This window comes from Salmo salar, unplaced genomic scaffold (assembly GCF_965601325.2).
Source record: "Salmo salar unplaced genomic scaffold, fSalSal1 ptg000619l, whole genome shotgun sequence".
Taxonomy (NCBI): domain Eukaryota; kingdom Metazoa; phylum Chordata; class Actinopteri; order Salmoniformes; family Salmonidae; genus Salmo; species Salmo salar.
The window spans coordinates 858751-881117 of NW_027675443.1; the positions used below are offsets into that span (position 1 = coordinate 858751).

General features: G+C 40.8%; 1 protein-coding gene across 3 annotated transcripts in view; it reads right to left on the bottom strand.

Annotated features, from left to right (window-relative positions):
* LOC106583736 (NLR family CARD domain-containing protein 3-like) overlaps nt 1-14103 on the bottom strand; it is a 33935-nt gene extending 19832 nt beyond the window's left edge. For 2 of the 3 annotated variants that reach the window (XM_082972277.1, XM_082972279.1), the window contains exons 1-8: nt 13981-14103; nt 13445-13678; nt 9472-9588; nt 8375-8464; nt 5459-5575; nt 3421-3537; nt 2261-2345; nt 1909-2137 (exon numbers count right to left, since the gene is read on the bottom strand). In XM_082972277.1, coding sequence (XP_082828403.1) covers nt 1909-2137; nt 2261-2345; nt 3421-3537; nt 5459-5575; nt 8375-8464; nt 9472-9588; nt 13445-13662 — 973 coding nt within the window. In that variant the 5' untranslated portion in view covers nt 13663-13678; nt 13981-14103. The remainder of the gene's footprint in view (nt 1-1908; nt 2138-2260; nt 2346-3420; nt 3538-5458; nt 5576-8374; nt 8465-9471; nt 9589-13444; nt 13679-13980) is intronic. The other variant, XM_082972278.1, reaches the window with a different exon arrangement.
* Between the last annotated feature and the right edge of the window lie 8264 nt (nt 14104-22367).

Below are 22367 nucleotides of genomic sequence, written 5' to 3' on the forward strand. Positions count from 1 at the left end.
GAGTATAACAGAACTCAAATGGCAGGTCAAAACCTGAGAAGATTCTGTACAGGAAGTACCCTGTCTGACCATTTCTTGGCCTTCTTTGCCATCTCTATCCATTAAAAAGGATCTCTGCTGTTACGTGACACTTCCTACGGCTGCCATAGGCTCTCAGAAGTGGAAAAGTTAAAAGTTTGATTACCTTTTGTTGTCTTCGTCAGAATGCACACCCAGGACTGCTACTTCAATAACAAATGTTGGTTTGGTCCAAAATAATCCATCGTTATATCCGAATAGCGGCGTTTTGTTCGTGCGTTCCAGACACTATCCGAAATAGTAAAGAAGTGTCGCGCGCATGGCGCAATTCGTGACAATAAAATTCTAAGTATTCCATTACCGTACTTCGAAGCATGTCAACCGCTGTTTAAAATCAATTTTTACGACATTTTAGAAAAGCGATAATATTCCGACAGGGAATCTCCTTTTCGGCAAACAGAGGAAAAAATCCCAAAGGCGGGGGCGGTCGGGGTCACGAGCATAAGCCCAGTGTCCCTTGATCGGCCACTTGAGAAAGGCGATAATGTGTTTCAGCCTGGGGCTGGAATGACGACATTCTGTTTTTTCCCGGGCTCTGAGCGCCTATGGACGACGTGGGAAGTGTCACGTTAGAGCAGAGATCCTTAGTAAATGATAGAGATGGAAAAGAAGTTCAAGAAATGGTCAGACAGGCCACTTCCTGTAAAGGAATCTCTCAGGTTTTGACCTGCCATTTGAGTTCTGTTATACTCACAGACACCATTCAAACAGTTTTAGAAAATTTAGGGTGTTTTCTATCCATATGTAATAAGTATATGCATATTCTAGTTACTGGGTAGGAGTGGTAACCAGATTAAATCGGGTATGTTTTTTATCCAGCCGTGTCAATACTGCCCCCTATCCTAAACAGGTTAAAAAGGCCCTAAAGATTGATGCTATACATCGTTTGACATGTTTCTACGAATGTAAATATAACTTTTTTTGACTTTTCATCGTGAAATTTTAGGTGCGCTTCCTACATTTGGAGTAGCTTACTGAACGCGCTAACAAAAAGGACATAAATGATAGACTTTCTCGAACAAAACAACATTTATTGTGGACCTGGGATTCCTGGGAGTGCATTCTGATGAAGATCATCAAAGGTAAGTGAATATTTATAATGCTATTTATGATTTTAGATGACTCCAAAAAAGCGGGTATCTGTATTGCCTGATGTTTTTTGAGCGCTGATCTCAGATTATTGCAAAGTGTGCCTTCCCCGTGAAGCTTTTTTGAAATCTGTCACAGCGGTTGCATTAATTAAGGAGATTTTTATCTATAATTCTTTGAATAACAGTTTAATATTTTATCAACGTTTATGATGAGTATCTCTTTAAATTGATGTGCTCATTCACCGGAAGTTTTCAGAGGAAAAGCATTTCTGAACATTACGGGCCAATGTAAAATGGGGGTTTTGGATATAAATATGAACTTTATCGAGCAAAACATACATGTATTGTGTAACATGAAGTCTTATGAGTGCCATCTGATGAAGATCATCAAAGGTTAGTGCTAAATTTTAGTTGTATTTCTGGTTTTTGTGACGCCTGTCCTTGCTTGGAAAATGGCTGTGTGGCTTTTATTTTTTAGGCACTGTCCTAACATAATCTAATGTTTTGCTTTCGCCGTAAAACCTTTTTGAAATCAGATGATGTGGTTGGATTAAGGAGAAGTGTATCTTTAAAATGGTGTAAAATAGTTCGATGTTTGAGAAATTTGAATTATGAGATTTTTACTGTTTTGAATTTGCCACCCTGCTATTTCACAGGCTGTTGGGAGTGTGTCCCAATTAGCCCACACTAGTTTTAAATGTTATAAAACAGCATTCATCATGGAGCAGACAGCTCTTACTTATCTCCAGTGTGTCAGCAAGCTCCTTCTGGTTCATTTTCCTCAGGACGTGCAGTGTGATCTTGAGAGCCCCCTCTCTGGCACTGCTCTCCTGCTTCTCATCTTCAGCACCCACTACTTCCTTATCCTGCTTCTGACTCTCAAAGCCTTCTGGGAGTTCTGGACTCAGAATCCTCTTGAACATCTTCAGCTCGTTCTTCACAAATGTCATAATATTCTCTTCAAGCAACTGAAATAAATCAAGTAAATAAGTTTTGCAAGAGAATAAATGTTTTCTCATTAACACATTAATTAATGATTGACAGACCAACTTAACTTGAGGTAAACAAATGTACATAACAGGATCACATACAATGAATATGGAGGCCAGGTCTGTTTGATGACTCTGGGAAGACTGACCACTGAGAATCTCTGACTCTGATCTCTCCTGTTGGTTTCTGTGGACAAAACATGAGATTACATCTCCTCATCCAGGGAGTGTACACACACACACACACACACACACACACACACACACACACACACACACACACACACACACACACACACACACACACACACACACACACACACACACACACACACACACACACACACACACACGGGTGGGAATGTTGTGATTGTTTAATAGTGTTTTAGGACTATGGAAATTAACAAAATAGGTTATACCTAGGACTTGGGTGAAGGATCAAATAGGTTATACGTAGGGTTAGAATTTCTGTACAGCACTTTGTGACATCTGCTGATGTAAAAAGGCTTTATAAATACATTTGATTGATTGTTAGGTAATTTACTAACAGGGAGTTTTGCATGATGTAATAAAGTGTATTTTTCTCATTAATTCCTTAGATCAGTCTCAAACCTGCCCCATCTATCCCACTCCAATTGCTGGACTTTGACATAGAGGTTACCAGGTCACCCAGTTCAAACCACATTTGAAAAATAAAACTAATGAGGCTTGTTTATCAAGTGTTCTGCCTTGCAATAAAATATTAAAATAACAAAATGGAAAAGCTGAATGTGGAGACAGATTTTGATTAACAAAATCATCAAAATGCTATTTAGTACTATAATTGTATTTACTAACATATTATTACTAAAATAATTTTTAAAAGTGTTCTAGGCTACCCTACCCTAGAATTTGGGTTAGGGGTTAGGGTTAAGACTAAAATAGGTTATAGCTAGGGTTAGAGTTTCTCTACAGCACTTTGTGACATCTGCTGATGTAAAAAGGGCTTCATAAATACATTTCATTGATTGTTAGGTTTAGAGTTTTTAAGGCAAAAAACTGTATAGGTTTATAGCTTCCTTGCACCTCCCCGTGGCCTTCTGTGGGTACTACATAACTCATTCACGACACCTGCTAGATTAATATTGTTTTAGGACTGCGAAAAGGACAAAAGTATTAGCCTATGGATTATGAAAACAACAATAATATTGGGAAAATGGGAGAGGAGAAATGACTAGACAGTCTTGTTTAACTCACTGACCATGACCAATGAGTTTTCTTACCTTTGTTCAGTAGAAAAATCTCCCTCTCTAAACTTTATAGGTTGAATCATAGACTGGTCACTCTTCATGGACACACAGCTGGGTACAGGGGAAGCTGGTCTCTCCTGCTTGATTGGGCTTCAACACAACAGAGACAAACATTACATCTCTCATCTATATAATGGCCGTGAAATAATATAATGATGATTCATGTTTACTATTACCTGTTTTTATACTCATGTTTTTAAATTATACTTCATTACTATAATGATTTCAATATGCCTGAACATTAATTCAGTCACCTCTGGTCAAGAAAAACGTATTTTCCTAGTACATTCATTGTCAAATTCATCAACCAGCAATGACCCACTCTGCCTTCTCGCACAAGTGAGGAGCATGTTGAGGTAAATTTACTAAACACAATGGTTGCATGATGTAATTTATTGGCGGGCTGGAAGACGCACTCTTGTCTTTTCTATTCCGAGGTTGTTTACTCGCAATATCAGATACTAAGATAATTTTTTATAATGCATGTTGAGGTTGAGGTTGAGGTTCTGACTAGTGATTATTTACCCAGGGTTAAATACCTGCTATAGTCACAATTTTTTTGCTCTCCCAAAAGCAACACAGCCCTAATACGAGATCTATAGCTACCTAAAGTAATGAGTGACCATTTTAGAAAATCATGGGACATATAGTCTGTGGATGCATGCTATTTTATGTCAATCATATTGCTGCTTGTAGCCTATAACTGATGCTTCATGGTCTTATGCTGCCATCTATTGGAAATGTAGCAATTAAAAGTGATTAATTCACGGACAGACATTGGTGAAATAAGTGCATTTTTGTTGTTAATTCCTTAGATAAGTCTCAAACCTGCCCCACCTATCCCACACCAATTCCTGGACTTTAACATAGAGGTTGCTTGGTCACCCAGTTCAAACCATATTTGAAAAATAAAACTAATCTGTCTTGTTTATCAAGTGTTCTGCCTTGCAATAATACATTTAATAAAATAACAAAAAACAAAAAGCTAAATGCTTAGACAGGTTTTGATTAACAAAATAATCAAAATGCTATTTAGTACTATAATTGTATTTACTAACATAATATTATTACTAAAATAGTTTCTAAAAGTGTTCTAGGCTACCCCACCCTGGAATTAGGGTTAGGGGTTAAAGTTAAGGCTAAAACAGGTAATACGTAGGGTTAGAGTTTCTGCATGTCACGTTGTGACATCTGCTGATGTAAAAAGGGCTTAATAAATACATGTGATTGATTGTTAGGTTCAGGGTTTTTAAGGCAAAAAACATTATGTGTTTATATCTCTCTTGCTCCTCCTGTGGCCTTCTGTGGGTACTACATAACTCATTCACGACATCTGCTAGGCTCATAATCTGAGGTAGGAACTGCGTCAGATCAACAAATCAATGAGCTAGACCTATCCATTTGGTTTGCAACTCAGTGAACCTGCTGAGCATTCGCTCAATCCGATGCCTACGAATGAAGATTTTGATGCACATCAAATTACCCACTAGCCATTCAGAAACAATAAGTCGTCCAAAAAAGTGTTATTTCTTAATAAAAAAAATATTCTGACTGTTTAAATGGGCCACATCTTGAAAATGAGGCCAGTGACATGTGTTTTGTTTAGGTTGTATACCTTTTTCTGAAAACAAATATGGTTAACCATGACCAGAAAAAGTTGAATGTTTGATCGATTTGTGCCAAACATCACTAGCACTGTGGGTCACCACAATGTGTACCCAGGCGAAGTGAGCACCAAGTAGCTATAATAATAATAATAATTAATAATATTAATATTAATACTCTAATAAAAAAAAAAAATATATAATAATAATACTTGAGGTAAACCTACAATGAGCAGAACAAAGAGCTGGGAATAGAACGTTCAGAAGGTGAGTTGGTGCCATGGTGCTCAGTAGAACTAATAGGAGCTGGCAGGGTGAAAAATGACCTGAAATAAGGCCTCTTTTTTCGCATTTACCTCAGACAGTCTTGTTTAACTCACTGACCATTACCCATGAGTTCTTCTCACCTTTGTTCAGTAGAAAAGTCTCCCTCTCTAAACTGTATAGGTTGACTCATAGACTTGTCACTCTTCATGGACACACAGCTGGGTACAGGGGAGGCTGGTCTCTCCTGCTTGATTGGTCTTCAACACAACAGAGACAAACATTACATCTCTCATCTACTCTGAACTCAGATGGGGAAACAAAAGAAGAGTTTCATTCCAAAACACTATATATCACTTTTCAGAAATGTTGTAAATTAGCTTTTATTGATTAAAGAAATTATGAAAGAGATTGGTGTGATTTTTCACTGTCTAATCATGGCATTGGGATATTCAATGACAGACAAGAATTTGTTCATAACCTAACACTTGTTGGTTTCATTTCAGAGAGTCACATTTTTTGTTGTTGTTGCAAATGCTATGTATCTGCCTCACTCTCAGATAAATCAGTAGTACTGCTAGGTTTTATACAGTAATAATATATATCTGCCTCACTCTCAGAGAAATCAGTAGTACTGCTAGGTTTTACACAGTAATAATATATATCTGCCTCACTCTCAGAGAAATCAGTAGTACTGCTAGGTTTTACACAGTAATAATATATATCTGCCTCACTCTCAGAAAAATCAGTAGTACTGCTAGGTTTTACACAGTAATAATATATATCTGCCTCACTCTCAGAGAAATCAGTAGTACTGCTAGGTTTTATACAGTAATAATATATATCTGCCTCACTCTCAGAGAAATCAGTAGTACTGCTAGGTTTTACACAGTAATAATATATATCTGCCTCACTCTCAGAGAAATCAGTAGTACTGCTAGGTTTTACACAGTAATAATATATATCTGCCTCACTCTCAGAAAAATCAGTAGTACTGCTAGGTTTTACACAGTAATAATATATATCTGCCTCACTCTCAGAGAAATCAGTAGTACTGCTAGGTTTTACACAGTAATAATATACAGCTGCCTCACTCTCATAGAAATCAGTAGTACTGCTAGGTTTTACACAGTAATAATATACAGCTGCCTCACTCTCAGAAAAATCAGTAGTACTGTTAGGTTTTACACATTCAAATATAACAAATAACTACATTTTTTATAAAAGACTGGGCAAATTATACACTTATGACATCAATATTTACATTTAAAAAAATAAGAATTCAATACAGCTTTAAATATGAGATCAAATAAACAATAATATGTAGTGCAAAGATGGCACAGGAACCTGCATGAAGAAATTGACATCATTGAATTTGTTGCAGTTCCATGGGGAAGGTGGAAACTAATCTTTTTTTTATTTTTTCTATCTGTATGTAAAATCTATATGTAAAAATCTGTATGTAAAAAATTTACATTTGACATTTTAGTCATTTAACAGATGTTTTTATTCAGGGCTTGGTTTCCCAAAAGCATTTTAAGGCCAAGTTCATCATTAGAATCTTTGTGGGAGCCATCGTTAAATCTCTAAGCTGTTTCAAAAAACCATTGTCATTAACTTTGAAAACGCTCGTAATCTACCTCCTGCCTCAGACCACTAGAACAGCTGAGTAATGTACCTCCTGTCTCAGACCACTAGAACAGCTGAGTAATCTACCTCCTGTCTCAGACCACTAGAACAGCTGAGTGAGTCGTTAGATGCTTTTTTTAACCTCCCGCGTGACTTTATACACAGAAGATCTCAGCTAAACATAGAATTACATGGTTTATCAGTCTCTCTGTGACCGCAGATGAATTCAGAACAAAGTTGACTACAAATACAAAGTTGCCAATGTCTAGTGGTGTGGGGGCTGTGCTTTGGCAAAGTGGGTGGGGTTATATCCTGCCTGTTTGGCCCTGTCTGGGGGTGTCATCGGATGGGGCCAAAGTGTCTTCTGATCCCTCCTGTCTCAGCCTTCAGTATTTATGCTGCAGTAGTTTATGTGTCGGGGGGCTAGGGTCAGTCTGTTACATCTGGAGTATTTCTCTTGTCTTATCCGGTGTCCTGTGTGAATTTTAATATGCTCTCTCTAATTCTCTCTTTCTCTCTTTCTTTGTTTCTTTCTCTCGGAGGAACTGAGCCCTAGGACCATGCCTCAGGACTACCTGGCATGATGACTCCTTGCTGTTCCCAGTCCACCTGGCCGTGCTGCTGCTCCAGTTTCAACTGTTCTGCCTGCGGCTATGGAACCCTGACCTGTTCATCGGACGTGCTTGTTGCACCCTCGACAACTACTATGATTATTATTATTTGACCATGCTGGTCATTTATGAACATTGTAACATCTTGACCATGTTCTGTTATATATCCACCCGGCACAGCCAGAAGAGGACTGGCCACCCCTCATAGCCTGGTTCCTCTCTAGGTTTCTTCCTAGGTTTTTGGCCTTTCTAGGGAGTTTTTCCTAGGGAGTTTTTCCTAGCCACCGTGCTTCTTTCACATGCATTGCTTGCTGTTTGGGGTTTTAGGCTGGGTTTCTGTACAGCACCTTGAGATATCAGCTGATGTACGAAGGGCTATATAAATACATTTGATTTGATTTGCAATTGATTCAAACAAGGGATCTATACAAATTTGCTTCAAATATAAACTGAGATGACTGCATTAAAATATGAAGAGTAGGCCTATTTCAATCATATTGTTCAATATATTGAGTAATATTTTGATACTTGTTGGCTACTGTCTGAAATATGTCTTAATATATGTAATGTTGTGTATCCTAACATGAACACAATGATGTGCCAAATCTGGGATTTAGTGCATTTTTATTGGGTAAGCATTAGACTAAGCTTCCTCAATACTTGCAGCCATAGGTGATAATGGAAGCTGATCCTGGGTCAGTATTGAGACATGATTATAATGTTAAGGAAATATCTGAATGGAGAGAACTGATCCCGAGAGCAGCACTCCCTTTTTTTTCATCCTATCAGTATTGATACATGCTCCACCGGAAGTGATACCTTGTAGTGCTGCTGATCCAGTTTGTACTGGTTTGCCTGCGGATATGGAACTCTGCCCTGTTCACCAGACTTGCTACGTTGACCTTATACCTTGTAAATAAAAAAAGGAAATAGTAACACAAAATAACAATAATTACGCTATAAGGAGTACCAGTACTGAGTCAATGTGCAGGGGTACCAGGTAGTTGAGGTAATAATGAGGCTATAAGAAGTACCAGTACTGAGTCAGTATGCAGGGGTACCAGGTAGTTGAGGTAATAATGAGACTATAAGGAGTACCAGTACTGAGTCAATATGCAGGGGTACCAGGTAGTTGAGGTAATAATGAGACTATAAGGAGTACCAGTACTGAGTCAATGTGCAGGGGTACCAGGTAGTTGAGGTAATAATGAGACTATAAGGAGTACCAGTACTGAGTCAATGTGCAGGGGTACCAGGTAGTTGAGGTAATAATGAGTATATAATGAGTACCAGTACTGAGTCAATGTGCAGGGATACAAGGTAGTTGAGGTAATAATGAGTCTATAAGGAGTACCAGTACTGAGTCAATGTGCAGGGGTACCAGGTAGTTGAGGTAATAATGAGGCTATAAGGAGTACCAGTACTGAGTCAATGTGCAGGGGTACCAAGCAGTTGAGATAATTGAGGGAATATCCACATGTAGGTAGGGGTAAAAGTGACTAGGCAATCAGGATAGATAGGGGCGGCAGGGTAGCCTAGTGGGCTAGTAACCAAAAGGTGACAAGTTCAAATCCCTGAGCTGACAAGGTACAAATCTGTCGTTCAACCCCTGAATAAGGCAGTTAACCCACTGTTCCTAGGCTGTCATTGAAAATAAGATTTTGTTCTTAGCTGATTTGCCTAGTTAAATAAAAGTAAAATAAAAGTAGAGATCACAGCTCCTCATCCAGGGAGTTCAGACACACGTGGGGGGAATGTTGTGTTTGTTTAATATTGTTTTATGACTATTAAAATGGACAAAAGGAAAAGCCTATGGATTATGAAAACAACAACAATAAATGGGAAAATGGAAGAGGAGAAATGACTAGAGACAGTGTTGTTTAACTCACTGACCATGACCCATGAGTTCTTCTTACCTTTGTTCAGTAGAAAAATCTCCCTCTCTAAAATCTATAGGACGATCCATAGACTTGTTACTCTTCATGGACACACAGCTGGGTACAGGGGAGGCTGGTCTCTCCTGCTTGATTGGACTTCAACACAACAGAGACAAACATTACATCTCTCATCTACTAAATGTATGGTATTTTTGGTTTATGTCAGTTTCAATGTTTGTTATGCTATAAATGGTTATTTAATGGTTGTAAGTGGTAAAATGAACTAGAAAATGTTATATTTTGCAATTCTGAGTAATTACCACTTTAGTAAGGAATTACCCATTATTCAGTAGTACTGTAGTTGCTAAATAATTCCAGTAGATGGAAGCATAAGACCACAAATTATATTTCAGTAGATTAGTTTAGTTTTCTCCCTGGATACACCACCACTCCCCCTCACAGGAAAATAACCAGGATGCTGCTGGTAGAGTAGCTAGCTAGCTTACCTAGCTGTACTGACTAGCTAGGTTAACTAGGATGCTTCTGGTAGAGTAGATAGCTAGCTTACCTAGCTGTACCGACTAGCTAGGTTAACTAGGATGCTGCTGGTAGAGTAGCTAGCTAGCTTACCGAGCTGTACCGACTAGCTTGGCTAGCTAGCAGGTTGTTCTGTACCTCGTCTCGATGATGATCACGAATCCAGTGAACCACAAAATGAAACAAGGATAGAGAGAGAAAAGGATCTGGCTACAGTCATACTGTCCCTGACCATTAAGCAAAAAGCAAATTGAATAATAAACTTCAGCATCTCAACACTGTAGTGAACTCTGTAGTTATTCCCCAAGATCACCTCAGCCCACTCTGCACGTAACCGCTTGGCGCCACACCGTATGTTGACACGGACAGTTCTGTACGGGAAGTTCCAGAACAGTGGCAAAAACAACTAAACCCAGTCTTTACAGTGGGTTACATTAGTGATATTCATTTTTTATTATTATGTTAAACAAACATTCAAAGTTTTTTTTAACAATATTTTGAAATCTGGGCCCATATCCACAAAGCATCTCAGAGTAGAAAATTGGTCGTAGAAGTGCTGACAATAAAGACAATTTACTCTTATGGTTATATGGTGCTGGGGTTAAGAACGGAGCAGAAGAGACATGTGTGTTGTTTGCTGTAACAAAGTTGTTTTGTAATGTATTGTAATATATTGTATTATATTGTATTGTAAAAAAGTCAGCCGGAGTTGACGTGGGCCATCATTCAAACAAAGAGATGCCTCCCTGACCACCAGTGTGTTTGGATATAATGAAGATCAGTTCAGTGAAGAAGAACCTCTAGAGTTCTGATCAAAGAGCCCTATAAAGGGTTCTATATATATTCTATATATATACTGTATACTCAGACACTTCCTAACCTCCTATAAAGGGTTCTATATATATTCTATATATACTGTATACTCAGACACTTCCTAACCTCCTATAAAGGGTTCTATATATATTCTATATGTACTGTATACTCAGACACTTCCTAACCTCCTATAAAGGGTTCTATATATATTCTATATATACTGTATACTCAGACACTTCCTAACCTCCTATAAAGGGTTCTATATATATTCTATATATACTGTATACTCAGACACTTCCTAACCTCCTATAAAGGGTTCTATATATATTCTATATGTACTGTATACTCAGACACTTCCTAACCTCCTATAAAGGGTTCTATATATATTCTATATATACTGTATACTCAGACACTTCCTAACCTCCTCTATAACCCAGATGTCCTAGCCGTGTCTGAATTCTGGCTTAGGAAGTCCACCAAAAACTCTGAAATCTTTATCCCTAACTACAACATTTTCAGACAAGATAGAACGGCCAAAGGGGGCGGTGTTGCAACCTACTGCAGAGATAGCCTGCAGAGTTCTGTCCTACTATCCAGGTCTGTACCCAAACAATTTGAACTTCTACTTTTAAAAATCCATCTCTCTAAAAACAAGTCTCTCACCGTTGCCGCCTGCTATAGACCACCCTCAGCCCCCAGTTGTGCTCTGGACACCATATGTGAACTGATTGCCCCCCATCTATCTTCAGAGCTCGTGCTGCTAGGTGACCTAAACTGGGACATGCTTATCACCCCAGCCATCCTACAATCCAAGCTTGATGCCCTCAATCTCACACAAATTATTAATGAACCCACCAGGTACCACCCCAAAGCCGTAAACACGGGCACCCTCATAGATATCATCCTAACCAACTTGTCCTCTAAATACACCTCCGCTGTTTTCAACCAAGATCTCAGCGATCACTGCCTCATTGCCTGCATCCGTAATGGGTCAGCGGTCAAACGACCTCCACTCATCACTGTCAAACGCTCCCTGAAACATTTCAGCGAGCAAGCCTTTCTAATCGATCTGGCCCGGGTATCCTGGAAGGATATTGACCTCATCCCGTCAGTAGAGGATGCCTGGTTATTTTTTTTTAAATGCCTTCCTCTCCATCTAAAATAAGCATGCTCCATTCAAGAAATTTAGAACCAGGAACAGATATAGCTCTTGGTTCTCTCCAGACTGGACTGCTCTTATCAACACAAAAACATCCTGTGGCGTTCTGCATTAGCATCGAACAGCCCCCCTTATCTCCGCTCACTGGTCACCATAGCAGCACCCACCTGTAGCACGCACTCCAGCAGGTATATCTTTCTGGTCACCCCCAAAGCCAATTCCTCCTTTGGCCATCTCTCCTTCCAGTTCTCTGCTGCCAATGACTGGAACGAACTACTAAAATCTGGAAATACTTATCTCCCTCACTGGCTTTAAGCACCAGCTGTCAGAGCAGCTCACAGATCACTGCACCTGTACATAGCCCATCTATAATTTAGCCCAAACAATTACCTCTTTCCCTACTGTATTTATTTATTTATTTATTTTGCTCCTTTGCACACCATTATTTCTACTTTGCACTTTCTTCTACTACAAATCCACCATTCCAGTGTTTTACTTGCTATATTGTATTTACTTTGCCACCATGGCCTTTTTGCCTTTACCTCCCTTATCTCACCTCATTTGCTCAAATTGTATATAGACTTATTTTTCTACTTTATTATTGACTGTATATTTGTTTTACTCCATGTGTAACTCTGTGTTGTTGTATGTTGTCGAACTGCTTTGCTTTATCTTGGCCAGGTCGCAATTGTAAATGAGAACTTGTTCTCAACTTGCCTACCTGGTTAAATAAAGGTGAAATAAAATAAATAAAACAAAATATATATATACTGTATACTCAGACACTTCCTAACCTCCTATAAAGGGTTATATATATATTCTATATATACTGTATACTCAGACACTTCCTAACCCCCTATAAAGGGTTCTATATATATTCTATATATACTGTATACTCAGACACTTCCTAACCTCCTATAAAGGGTTCTGTATAGAACTTTAGTGGTTCAGTATATTAAGCAAGATAGAACCCTTTTTGGTTTAAACAGGAGTGAAGTGTGTTGATATAACGGATATATTGTCCAAATTCAGCTTGCAACAACGATCAGAATTGATAAAAACAATAAAGTTATGCCTGCCAACATATTTGGCAATAACTAAGAGTAGGCTAAATGATTGTGTCATGCTAAAATTCTATAGATGTGTGTGTGTGTATGCTGGTAAAGATGTGTGTGTGTGTGTGTGTGTGTGTGTGTGTGTGTGTGTGTGTGTGTGTGTGTGTGTGTGTGTGTGTGTGTGTGTGTGTGTGTGTGTGTGTGTGCTGGTGAGACAACCACATATCACAGTCAAATATACAGGATACAAACATTTCATTCCAGCTATATAGCGTTTTGCAAAACAAAAATTCATACACAAAAATCTATGAATTGAAATCATGGAACAACAATATTTTCCATACAAGGTACCCATAAGCAATAATTTCTGATGAAAAATAACAAATATGAAAAAATTGTGGATATAATGTTTTGGAAAGAAAGTTCTTAAACAACATTGTCAACTCACCTCTTAGCTTTGATGTCATGTTCCCCAGAGAGACTCATTTTGGAGGCATGGACCCCCTCCTTTCTCTCCCCAGAGAGACTAATTTTAGAGGCATGGACCCCTTCCTTTCTCGCTCCAGAGAGACTGATTTTAGAGGCAGGGACCCCCTCCTTTCTCTCCCCAGAGAGACTCATTTTAGAGGCAAGGACCCCCTCATTTCTCGCTCCAGAGAGATTCATTTTAGAGCACTGACATCTAAACAGAGATCCAGCATGTTGATTGTGGTTAACACAGTGACAACTAAACAGAGATCCAACATGTTGGTTGTGGTTAACACAGTGACGAATCGTATAATACGAGATATGAACAATATGTTTTTGAATTTGACTTGCCTACGCCCAGTTAGCGCCATTTTGTAAGATTGAACTGTCACGTAGCTGTCCCAGGTGAAATGGACTGTTAGATCTGAGTGTTTTACTGTCATTCACTATACTAAAATAACACCATACATTTAATGTCCCTACACACTTTACAATAATCCCTGGGAAGATTCTTACCTTGTAGCCTGAATTCACAACCAGAACATGTCAAGTCATTGAGATATTTTCCGTTGTGCTGAGAGAGCACCTTCCTGATGACAAGTGGCTCTGTATCTATGTTCTAGGTACAGTTGATCTTTGGATACAATAATATCTGGTCAAAGTCTAGTGACAAAACACCATAGTATATCAGAAACATAACAGTAGTTTAACCTTTGGCCAGTAAAGGCCATGACATACTATAAAATGCAGAATCATTATGATGGATCCAGTTTCAACATATCTCTAACTTTGAAGTATACAGTGGGGTCCAAATTATTGACACCCTCAAACCAACTCTTAGTTTCCTGATTCAGATCTGTCTAAACCAACTCTTAGTTTCTTGATTGAGATCTGTTTAATCCAACTCTTAGTTTCCTGATTCAGATCTGTTCAAACCAACTCTTAGTTTCCTGATTCAGATCTGTTCAAACCAACTCTTAGTTTCCTGATTCAGATCTGTTCAAACCAACTCTTAGTTTCCTGATTCAGATCTGTTCAAACCAACTCTTAGTTTCCTGATTCAGATCTGTTCAAACCAACTCTTAGTTTCCTGATTCAGATCTGTTCAAACCAACTCTTAGTTTCTTGATTCAGATCTGTTCAAACCAATTCTTAGTTTCCTGATTCAGATCTGTTTAAACCAACTCTTAGTTTCCTGATTCAGATCTGTTCAAACCAGCTCTTAGTTTCCTGAATCAGTTCTGTTCAAACCAACTCTTAGTTTCCTGATTCAGATCTGTTTAAACCAACTCTTAGTTTCCTTATTCAGATCTGTTTAAACCAACTCTTAGTTTACTGATTCAGATCGGTTTAAACCAACTCTTCTGATTGTCATTGTCATGCCATGTATATCTAAAGGAGTTGGCTAAAGCACACACAGATCTGGGACCAGACTAATGTATCCATGGGTTGGTTGCCAGTCAGAATGTTTGTCTCTGGTCTGTGGTCTGTGGTCAGCAGTGGTGGCTGGTGGCATGGAGGACAGGCTCATAATAATGGCTGGAATACAATTAATGGAATGGTATGAAACACATCAAACACACATGTACAGTTCCATTCACTTCATTCCAGACCTTATTATGAGCCGGTCATCCTCCCCTTACCAGCCTCCTCTGGTGGTCAGTGGGCACAGCATGGTTTGGGTCAATTCCATTTCAATTCCAGTCAATTCAGAAAGTAAACCTCATTAAGAAACATTGAAGATAATTGGAATGTCGGTGTACTTCCTGAATAACTGGAATTAAAATGGAATTGACCCCAACCCTGGGGCGCAGTGCTGTGTTCTGCTTGTGGTGGTGGTGTGAGGCCTTAACCTCAGTCTCCCTCCCTCTCTCATTCCCTCTTCCTGGTGGTGGTGGTGGTGTGAGGCCTTAACCTCAGTCTCCCTCCCTCTCTCATTCCCTCTTCCTGGTGGTGGTGGTGGTGTGAGGTCTTAACCTCAGTCTCCCCCTCTCTCATTCCCTCTTCCTGGTGGTGGTGGTGATGTGAGGCCTTAACCTCAGTCTCCCTCCCTCTCTCATTCCCTCTTCCGGTGGTGGTGGTGTGAGGTCTTAACCTCAGTCTCCCTCCCTCTCTCATTCCCTCTTCCTGGTGGTGGTGGTGTGAGGTCTTAACCTCAGTCTCCCTCCCTCTCTCATTCCCTCTTCCTGGTGGTGGTGGTGGTGTGAGGTCTTAACCTCAGTCTCCCTCCCTCTCTCATTCCCTCTTCCTGGTGGTGGTGGTGGTGTGAGGTCTTAACCTCAGTCTCCCTCCCTCTCTCATTCCCTCTTCCTGGTGGTGGTGGTGGTGTGAGGTCTTAACCTCAGTCTCCCTCTCTCATTCCCTCTTCCTGGTGGTGGTGGTGAGGTGAGGCCTTAACCTCAGTCTCCCTCCCTCTCTCATTCCCTCTTCCTGGTGGTGGTGTGAGGTCTTAACCTCAGTCTCCCTCCCTCTCTCATTCCCTCTTCCTGGTGGTGGTGGTGGTGTGAGGTCTTAACCTCAGTCTCCCTCTCTCATTCCCTCTTCCTGGTGGTGGTGGTGATGTGAGGCCTTAACCTCAGTCTCCCTCCCTCCCTCTCTCATTCCCTCTTCCTGGTGGTGGTGGTGATGTGAGGTCTTAACCTCAGTCTCCCTCTCTCATTCCCTCTTCCTGGTGGTGGTGATGGGAGGTCTTAACCTCAGTCTCCCTCCCTCTCTCATTCCCTCTTCCTGGTGGTGGTGGTGTGAGGTCTTAACCTCAGTCTCCCTCCCTCTCTCATTCCCTCTTCCTGGTGGTGGTGATGTGAGGCCTTAACCTCAGTCTCCCTTCCTCTCTCATTCCCTCTTCCTGGTGGTGGTGGTGGTGTGAGGCCTTAACCTCAGTCTCCCTCTCTCATTCCCTCTTCCTGGTGGTGGTGTGAGGTCTTAACCTCAGTCTCCCTCCCTCTTCCTCATCACCATGTAGATGAGACCACCGGCCAGACACAGAGGGAAGGACACCCAGGCCAGGACGTAGGCAAAGACAAACGCAGCATCCTCCTCCCCATCCGGACTCATCACCATGTAGATTATAGATCCACACATCACAAACAGACCTGGAGAGAGGAGGAGGAAGAGGAGGTGAGATGAGAGAGGAGGAAGAAGAGGAGGGGAGATGAGAGAGGAAGAAGGGAAAAACGCATGGTTAGTTTTAGACAGCTGTTGAGGATCATTCATTAACACACCTAATCTTTAGTGACAGACTTGGTTATGTTCTGTATATTGGGGAGGGGCTGAATCTGCTAGTTTCCACTAGTTAACCAGAGCCAGAGAACCGCGGACACATGTACATTTTACATTTATTTTTTATCCAGTCACCCCCGCCCACAGCATCAAACTGAGTTAGCTAGCTAAGACATGGTATCTAGCATGACATTTGGTTGGGTTCCAACTCAGAGATTATCACACACTTACCATTAACACATTAAACCAACCCTTGTATTAAGGGACCTGACATTAAGACAGTAAACCAAACCTTGTATTAAGGGACCTAACATTAAGACATTAAACCAACCCTTGTAGTAAGGGACCTAACATTAAGACATTAAACCAAACCTTGTATTAAGGGACCTAACATTAAGACATTAAACCAACCCTTGTAGTAAGGGACCTAACATTAAGACATTAAACCAACCCTTGTAGTAAGGGACCTAACATTAAGACATTAAACCAAACCTTGTATTAAGGGACCTAACATTAAGACATTAAACCAACCCTTGTAGTAAGGGACCTAACATTAAGACATTAAACCAACCCTTGTAGTAAGGGACCTAACATTAAGACATTAAACCAACCCTTGTAGTAAGGGACCTAACATTAAGACATTAAACCAACCCTTGTAGTAAGGGACCTAACATTAAGACATTAAACCAACCCTTGTATTAAGGGACCTAACATTAAGACATTAAACCAAACCTTGTATTAAGGGACCTAACATTGAGGCTGGTAAACAACTGTCGTAGTAAGCGATCCCAGGGCACGTGCCCTCAGTGCATGTTCTGTAAAATATGTATAAAAATATATCTGGCCCTGTTGTGACCATTGTGAGAAATCATATAAAAATATCTGAATCATACCAGACACCTTAATGATGCAGAATATATGACTTATTTGTTGATAAATACAACCTGAACTTCTCTAGAGCCTCTAAATTACAATTTTTTCCCATGGAAGATTGGATTAAATGTGTTGAGGCTGCTACAATATCATTGAGTTACACAGATACTTTAGCTGTATTTTAGCTACAGCTTTTAAATGTTATAAAACAGCATTCAACATGAGGCAGACAGATCTTACTTTTCTCCAGTGTGTCAGCAAGCTCCTTCTGGTTAATTTTCCTCAGGACGTGCAGTGTGATCTTCAGAGCCCCCTCTCTGGCACTGCTCTCCTGCTTCTCATCTTCAGCATCCACCACTTCCTTATCCTGCTTCTGACTCTCAAAGCATTCTGGGAGTTCTGGACTAAGAATCCTCTTGAACATCTTCAGCTTGTTATTCATGTCATAATATTCTCTTCAAGCAACTGAAATGAATAAAGTAAACCATAGGTGTCTTCCATCAGGTCAATCTATAGCTGTACTGTATAGTAAACTGTATAGATGAACTGTATAGTAAACTGTATAGATGAACTGTATAGTATACTGTATAGCTGTACTTCCTTATGATAAATAGCATTATTAGTGTTTGTATTATTAAAGTGCAAGCAGCTTTATTACGGTCAGCTTTCTTTCACAGTGATGTCATCATGAGGAAGAGGAAGAGTGGCAGAGACATTCATCAGTTTTATTACAGTCAGCTTTCATTCACAGTGATGTCATCATGAGGAAGAGGAAGGGTGACAGTGACATTCATCAGTTTTTTGGGCCTCAGAAAATAAGAAAAGTCAGTTGAGAGCAGAGAGGAAATGAGAACCCAGTCAGATGATAGAAGTCTACAGTAGTACAAGAGATGAGTCAATGTTTCTATAATAATCACCAGTCAGATGATAGAAGTCTACAATAGTACAAGAGATGAGTCAATGTTTCTATAATAATCACCAGTCAGATGATAGAAGTATACAGTAGTAGAAGAGATGAGTCAATGTTTCTTGATATAATAATAATTGCCGTTCAGATTAGAAATGGTTAGTAATACATTCCGAACATTATGGCAATAAACGCCACTTGTTTGCTGATCATATTTCTTTCATGTTCACTCTGGTGCGTTCAGGGTAAAGAGACAGAGGGAGAGAGAGAGCATGAGGATGGTGGCAGGACAGGGAGAGAGAGAGAGCATGAGGAAGCCGACAGGGCAGGGAGAGAGAGAGAGCATGAGGATGCCGACAGGGCAGAGAGAGAGAGAGCATGAGGATGCCGACAGGGCAGGGAGAGAGAGAGCATGAGAATGCCGACAGGGCAGGGCAGAGAGAGAGCATGAGGATGCCGACAGGGCAGGGCAGAGAGAGAGCATGAGGATGCCGACAGGGCAGGGCAGAGAGAGAGCATGAGGATGCCGACAGGGCAGGGCAGAGAGAGAGCATGAGGATGCCGACAGGGCAGGGCAGAGAGAGAGCATGAGGATGCCGACAGGGCAGGGTAGAGAGAGAGCATGATGATGGTGACAGGACAGGGAGAGAGAGAGCATGAGGATGGTGACAGGACAGGGAGAGAGAGAGCATGAGGATGGTGACAGGGCAGAGAGAGAGAGAGCATGAGGATGGTGATAGGGCAGAGAGAGAGAGCATGAGGATGGTGACAGGGCAGACAGAGAGAGCATGAGGATGGTGACAGGGCAGAGAGAGAGAGCATGAGGATGCCGACAGGACAGGGAGAGAGAGAGCATGAGGATGCCGACAGTTCAGGGAGAGAGAGAGCATGAGGATGGTGACAGGACAGGGAGAGAGAGAGCATGAGGATGGTGGCAGGACAGGGAGAGAGAGAGCATGAGGATGGTGACAGGACAGGGAGAGAGAGAGCATGAGGATGGTGACAGGACAGGGAGAGAGAGAGCATGAGGATGGTGGCAGGACAGAGAGAGAGAGAGCATGAGGATGGTGACAGGACAGGGAGAGAGAGAGCATGAGGATGGTGACAGGACAGGGAGAGAGAGAGCATGAGGATGGTGACAGGACAGGGAGAGAGAGAATATGAGGATGGTGACAGGACAGGGAGAGAGAGAGCATGAGGATGCCGACAGGACAGGGAGAGAGAGAGCATGAGGATGCCGTGCAGGGCAGGGAGAGAGAGAGCATGAGGATGGTGACAGGACAGGGAGAGAGAGAGCATGAGGATGGTGACAGCACAGGGAGAGCAGGTGACATGGAGGTGAGTGAGAAAAGGTGAAAATATTGATGGTTAAGACTGAATAATGACTTCACAACAGTCTAATCCTAATGTTAATTTAAACTGAGATATTCCTCTAAGTATGGCTCCTCATGTGTGTTTCAGATAATACAACAAAGCAGGGAGAGTTTGAGACAATGAGAGACAGAGAGAGAGAGCGAGAGGGAGAGAGCAGACAGGCAGGTGAAGATGAAGGTGGGGAGGAGCTTGGACCTCGTCCAAATCAGCCAAATGTGAATGTCATACCTAATCCAACCCTGTCAAATATTACACTCTACTTTCAGGAGTAATGGTATGAAGATTATACTGGCTCCACTACAACCCTGTCAAATAGGACACTCTACTTTCAGGAGTAATGGTATAAAGATTATACTGGTCTACATTACAACCCTGTCAAATAGGACACTCTACTTTCAGGAGTAATGGTACAAAGATTATACTGGTCTCCATTACAACCCTGTCAAATAGGACACTCTACTTTCAGGAGTAATGGTATAAAGATTATACGGGTCTACATTACAACCCTGTCAAATAGGACACTCTACTTTCAGGAGTAATGGTATAAAGATTATACTGGTCTCCATTACAACCCTGTCAAATAGGACACTCTACTTTCAGGAGTAATGGTATAAAGATTATACTGGTCTCCATTACAACCCTGTCAAATAGGACACTCTACTTTCAGGAGTAATGGTATAAAGATTATACTGGTCTCCATTACAACCCTGTCAAATAGGACACTCTACTTTCAGGAGTAATGGTATAAAGATTATACTGGCTCCACTTCAACCCTGTCAAATAGGACACTCTACTTTCAGGAGTAATGGTATAAAGATTATACTGGTCTCCATTACAACCCTGTCAAATAGGACACTCTACTTTCAGGAGTAATGGTATAAAGATTATACTGGGCTCCATTACAGACCCTCCTTAAAGGGGGTCCTCTGTTTCTATTGTGCAAAATACTTTGCAACACAAAAGTCTAAGCTTGTGTCAAAAGCAGATTCAGCTTTTGTCAAGACTGGCTTTCAAAATTGGAAGAAGGCACTGGAAGAATTTTAGTGCTCATAAAGACAGCCAGTGTCACAAATTAGCTGTGATGACTCAGATTCAGGAGCCAAAGCCTGTTAATGTGCAACTTTCACGTGAGCTTGAAAGACAACAGCAACAAGCGAGGAGAAATCTGATGAAGATTGTTGGGGGTGTGAAGTACTTGGCACGGCAAGGTCAGGCTTTTTGAGGCATTGATAAGGAGAGTGGGAATTTCAGCCAGCTTCTAAAGTACAAGGCAGAGGGCGATGCAGAGCTGACTACCTGGCTGAAAGTTCACTTTGATTTCACCAGTCCCCAAATGCAAAACTACATTTTGAAGCTGGTGGGAAATACAATCGTCAAAGAAATTGTGCCGGAAATAACATCAATGCCAGTGGTCCAGTTCGCACTTATCATTAATGGTACCCAGGATATATCAGGAGTCAATATGTTTGAATCCACCCAGGATATATCAGGAGTTGATCAGGAGTCAATATGTTTGACTCTTTGTAGTTGCAGATCTACAACCAAAGGAAGAATTCCTGGGACTCTACGAAGTGTCATCAACGACAGGGCAAAATACAGGCCAGATGGCATGTGATGTGATGATGCGTCTAGGCCTTCCTCTGTCCCAACTTCCAGGACAAACCTATGACGGTGACACAAACATGGCTGGACGATTGCAGGGGGTGCAAGCCATTTTAATGAAATAACAACCTCTGGCTATGTATTGTCACTGTGGTCCACACTGAGTTAACTTAGTTACACAGGCTGCCTGTGTAGCCTCTCCACTAGGAAGAGATTCAATGGGTCTGGTGCATGAATTGGGGGGCTCCTTTAATGACTGTCTCATCTCTGTACACCACACATACAATTATCTGTAAGGTCCCTCAGTCGAGCAGTGAACACAGATGCAATCACAAAGACCAGGGAGGTTTTCCAATGCCTCACAAAAAAGGGCACCCACTGGAAGATAAAAAATGGTGAAAGAATACATTGAATATCTCTTTGAGCATGGTTAAGTTATTACACTATGGATGCTGTATCAATACACACAGTCACTACAAAGATACAGGCGTCCTTCCTAACTCAGTTGACTGAGAAGAAGGAAACTGCTGAGGGATTTTACCATGAGGCCAATGGTGACATTAAAGCAGTTACAGAGTGTAATGGCTGTGATAGGAGAAAGCTGAGGATGGATCAACAACATTGTAGTTAACTCCACAGAGTGAAAAGAAGGAAGCCTGTACATAATACAAATATTCCAAAACATGCATCCTATTTTCAACAAGGCACTGAAGTAATACTGCAAAAACTGTGGCAAAGCAATTCACATTTTGTCCTGAATTCAAAATATGTTTGTGGCAAATTCAACACAACACATTACCGGGTACCGCTCTCCATATTTTCAAACATAGTGGTGGGTGGATCATGTTATGGGTATGCTTGTAATCCTTAAGGATTGGGGAGTTTTTCAGGATAAAAAAGAAATGGAATAGAGCTAAGCAAAGGAAAA